Genomic DNA, 4,706 nt, shown 5'->3' on the forward strand with positions numbered 1-4,706 from the left:
GCGGGGAGGCCCGCAGCCTGCCTGCTGCCTCGGGGCACTCGCGCTCCGGCGGGGCCGAAGGCGGCCGTGGGCCCGTGCAGCCCGGGCTGGCTCCTGCGGGACCCGGGCTCCGTCCTCACGAGCGCGCGGCGCGCATCGCCTTTGGAGACCCGGCGGCTTCGGAGTCGGGGCGGGGGCCGCGGCGGTTCTTCGTCCCAGAGTGAGCGCCCCGCAATGCCGGCCCCGGGAAGTTTTTGCAACTGGAATCCCCCCCCAACCAAGCAACCCCAAGGGGTGAAGAGCCGGCCCGACGAAGGGAGCCACGGGTCACTGACTCATGCGTCGGGCCGGAGTCCAGAGTCCCCTGGAACGTGGGGCGCCGTCGGGGCCCGTGGGGCTCCGTGACTCCGTCCGTAGCAGGCAGCTCCCTGTGCGAGCCAGGAGCTCGGGCTGCGCACCCTGCTCCACAGGCATAGAGCCCAGGCCGCGAACCCCGCCAACACTGTCTCCTCCTGTCCCTCAGATCTGGCCGCCTCGGGGAATGACGGGGCCGCTCTCACAGCCCAGGGAGGTGGAGAGGGCGAGCCCCACAGCCAGCCGCCAGACACCCTCCTGGGCAACACCGATAAGGAGTTGAAGACGGGAGTCGCCGTTACCCCTGGCACCGCCGGGACAGCGCCGGTGGCCCCTGGTCAGCGGGAGCCCCGGGACCTGGCTATGGAACCAGGTTTGTGGGGTACCTGTCTGCGAAAGGCTAAAGGATCCCTTTCCCCAGGAAATGATGGGCCACAGAAAGCTTAGGGTCGCTCGACAGAAACTTGTGATGCCACAAGTCGTCTGGCCCTGAGCCAAAGAAGAGGTATCGAGGGAGTTGTCCCATCTGGGACAACCTGTGGCAGGCCGCTTGTTTAGCAGGACTGTGCTGGTCAGTTACCCAAGTATTGGGTTCCTCCATTCATGGCACTGCGGCTCTCTTCCGCCCTCTAGCGGCTGATTGTGACATTGCCATAATTCTCTCCTTTTCTTCTTCTCCTCCTCCTCTCTTCTCTCTTCTCCTTCCTCCTCCTCCTCCTCCTCCCCCCACCCCTCCTTTTTTGTTTTTTTTTTGAGACAGGGTTTTTCTTTGTAGTCCTGGCTGTCCTGGAACTCGCTCTGTAGACCAGGCTGGCTCAAACTCACAGAGATCCGCCTGCCTCTGCCTCTCTAGTGCTGGGATTAACGGTGCATGCCACCACCACCTGGCTGTATGAGTGTTTTGATAGCATGGATTATCTATGTGCACCACGTGTGTGCTTGGTGCCCTTGAAGGCCACAAGAAGGTGTAGGATCCCTGGGACTGGAGTTTGGGACCATTGTGAACCACCATCCGGGTGCTGGAACTCAGCCTGGATCCTGTAGCAGAGAAGCAAGTGCTCTTAATTCCTGAGTCCTCTCTCAAGCCCCACCTGTCTGTCTGTAGCAGGCTGTCCTCGGGGACTACTCCCACGGCCTTGCAGAGTGCTGGTGTTGCTGAACCCCCGGGGCGGCAAGGGGAAGGCTTTGCAGCTCTTCCGGAGCTTCGTGCAGCCCCTCCTGGAGGAGGCTGAGGTATCCTTCAAACTGTTGCTCACTGGTGAGTACTGTGCCCAGGGTGTGAAGGGAGCATCTTCTGCCAGAAAACCAGCTCTGAGAACATCAAATCTTCCCCCAGAGCGGCAGAACCATGCCAGGGAGCTGGTGTGTGCAGAGGAACTGGATCCCTGGGATGCCCTCGTGGTCATGTCCGGCGATGGTCTACTGCATGAGGTAAGGGCTAAGCTCGACGATGGCCCAGAGGGTCAGGATGGTGTTTCCTGGGCTGAGGCCACTCTGCTTTAACAGGTGGTGAACGGGCTCATGGAACGGCCTGACTGGGAGACTGCCATCCGGAAGCCCCTGTGTAGCCTCCCCGGAGGCTCTGGCAACGCACTGGCAGCTTCCGTGAACTACTATGCTGGGTGAGAGCTGAGGGTGCCCGTGGGTGTCATGTCCACTACCACCAGGTTTTCCAAGTTCCCGTGGGAAGCTCCACGTTTTCTTCTGGAGCCTTAGGCTCAGTTTACTGGTCCTAGAGTCTCCATCTGCTGCTACAAACAGTGCCCCAGGGACCACTGTTGCTTTGCTAGCCCCCACTCCCCAAAAGAAATAAAAAGAGGTTGCGTGGGGGCTCCTGCTCTGCCCCGTCTGACCTTTAACCTTGCAGGTACGAGCAGGTGACTAACGAAGACCTCCTGATCAACTGCACACTGCTACTGTGCCGCCGGCACCTGTCACCTATGAACCTGCTGTCGCTGCGCACCGCGTCTGGACTGCAGCTCTATTCTGTGCTCAGCCTGGCCTGGGGCTTCGTCGCTGATGTGGACCTGGAGAGTGAGAAGTACAGGCGCCTGGGGGAGTTTCGTTTCACTGTGGGGACCATCTTTCGCCTAGCAACCCTGAGAATCTACCAGGGCCAACTGGCCTACCTTCCTGTAGGAAACGCTCCCTCTAAGATGCCTGCATCTCCTGAACCGGCGCAGAAGGGCCCCGTGGACTCGTACCTTGTTCCCCTGGAGGAGCCAGTGCCCTCTCACTGGACTGTGGTGCCGGAACAGGATTTTGTTCTGGTGCTGGTACTGCTGCACACCCACCTGAGCACGGAGATGTTTGTGGCACCCATGGGCCGCTGTGAGGCTGGTGTTATGCATCTGTTCTATGTGCGTGCAGGGGTGTCCAGGGCCATGCTGCTGCGCCTCTTCCTGGCCATGCAGAAGGGCAAGCATATGGAGTGTAACTGCCCATACTTGGTGCACGTTCCTGTGGTGGCCTTCCGCCTGGAGCCCAGGACCCGGAGGGGCATGTTTTCTGTGGATGGAGAACTGATGCTGTGTGAAGCTGTGCAGGGCCAGGTGCACCCAAACTACTTTTGGATGGTTTGTGGGAGTAGGGATGCCCCGTCCAGCTGCGAGCCCCAGCAGAGGCCACCTCCAGAGCCGTTATGATTGCCTGGCTCTCTGTGCCTTTGTCTACTATGTCTACACTGAGATCGGGCCCTCTCCTGCATCCATCCATGGGAAGGGATCTAAAGCTCATATGGAGGTGGTGGGGACTCTGTAGAGAAAGCAGGAAGATGGGGCTGTTTTGGAAAGAGGCTCTGCCCTCTAAATGTTAGAATGAGACGCTGGACCAGAGCCCGTTGGCTGGACAGTTGCATGTAGAAGGCAACTCAACGTTGCTCTTGGTGCCCTTCCCCTGAGAATCAAACCCAAATAAAGTGACTTTTCCAACCTGCTGATCCTGTCCTGGGGATTGGGAAGAGGGTGGGGGTCTTACACCAGCAAGGCCTTGGAATTGTACTATGAATCGAACCCAGGGTCTCCAGCATGCTGTGTAAGCACTTTTCAGTTACACCCCCCATGGCAGTGATGTTTGTCCATGCTGGGCACATCAACTCATTAGGGACTGATAATCAGACCCCCTTCAGTTGGAGAGGCCCCCAGAGCCTGGCCAGCTGCCCCACCCTACACAAAGGAAGACAGGCTCAGTGCTCCACCTCTGAAGTCAAACAGTAGGCACCCTGAATGGATGGAGCAGGAGATCCTTCCCGAGTTAGCATCAGGGAAGCAGCATGCAGATCCTGTTGAATGTGAGCCTGCTGACTAGGCCCTGTCCAGAAGCTGGACTGTCCTCTCAGCCGTTTACATACAATGCTGCCCTAATTCCAAGTGGTCATGGGAAGTGCTAGAACATATAATCAACAGGGTGGGAGTGGGGGCATTCCTTCCGCGTGGCTCCAGGGAAGCCATCACCTATGCCGGGTGGACTTTCTAGTGTGACTGCTCTGGAGTCCCCTATGCTCCTGCAATTAACCCCTCATCCATGCTCTGCAACTAGGCCCAGAAAGCTCACTGGCTTCCCAGTTGTTGAGGGGATCTTATGAAAGACTTGCTAGTCTCTTCAGGGAAGGGATTCTGACAATTTCAAACTTAAAAATGACAGGCAGCATCAGTTCACACAGTGCTCACCCAGGGCACCTGGCCCTTCCCAATGAACAGACGAAGCAGCTGGAAAAGGGTAGATGACGATCCCCAAACTGGGCCCCCATTCCGGCTGGTAGCCCAGATACCTATTGCTAGATGCTGTGATGTTGGCTCCCCCAGAATCTGGAAGCTGACTGCCATCAGGATACTCACTGCCCCCCCCCCAACAGACCCCAGGACTGCAGATGAAGGACCCAGTGTCACAGACTCCCTTGGGGAAATGGTATGGGAGGTGGGTCTGGGCACACAGAAGGCAACAGCGCCTGAATGAATGGCAGAGGCAGGTTTAATGGTATCACCTTGTCTTGTTAATGAGCCAGCCCCCCAAAAATGCAAGTAAAAAAAAAGTTTAATCACGCAGCACTTTATACAGGTATTATAAGCAGCAGGCATTCACATCTCCACATGAATGATGCCCTGGGATGCACAGACCCACCAGGCACTCATGATGTCTGCAGGGTACTGACAGGTTCCCGGTGAGTGTCCAGTTCTGGCTCTGTCCTTCCCAAGGCTCTGATGCCCGGCAGTCTTGGCACAGCACAGGCGTGGAGCCCGCTTAAGGTTTTTCGAGACAGGGTTTCTCTGTATTGTTTTGGAAGCTGTCCTGGCACTCGCTGAGTAGACCAGGCTGGCCTCGAACTCACAGAGATCCACCTGCTTCTGCCTCCCGAGTGCTGGGATTAAAGGCGT

The 4,706-nt window shown here is 57.7% G+C and overlaps 1 protein-coding gene across 2 annotated transcripts in view; it reads left to right on the forward strand.

Moving 5' to 3' along the window:
- The window catches only part of Sphk1 (sphingosine kinase 1), a 4,156-nt gene extending 888 nt beyond the window's left edge, over positions 1-3,268 (forward strand). The window contains exons 2-6 of one of the 2 annotated variants that reach the window (XM_027425586.2): positions 503-706; positions 1,439-1,591; positions 1,670-1,764; positions 1,840-1,955; positions 2,201-3,268. In XM_027425586.2, the coding sequence (XP_027281387.1) occupies positions 697-706; positions 1,439-1,591; positions 1,670-1,764; positions 1,840-1,955; positions 2,201-2,978 (1,152 nt within the window). In that variant the 5' untranslated portion in view covers positions 503-696 and the 3' untranslated portion in view covers positions 2,979-3,268. The remainder of the gene's footprint in view (positions 1-502; positions 707-1,438; positions 1,592-1,669; positions 1,765-1,839; positions 1,956-2,200) is intronic. The other variant, XM_027425587.2, reaches the window with a different exon arrangement.
- Positions 3,269-4,706: the final 1,438 nt, after the last annotated feature.

The sequence above is a fragment of the Cricetulus griseus genome, chromosome 7 (assembly GCF_003668045.3).
Source record: "Cricetulus griseus strain 17A/GY chromosome 7, alternate assembly CriGri-PICRH-1.0, whole genome shotgun sequence".
In the NCBI taxonomy this organism is placed as follows: Eukaryota; Metazoa; Chordata; class Mammalia; order Rodentia; family Cricetidae; genus Cricetulus; species Cricetulus griseus.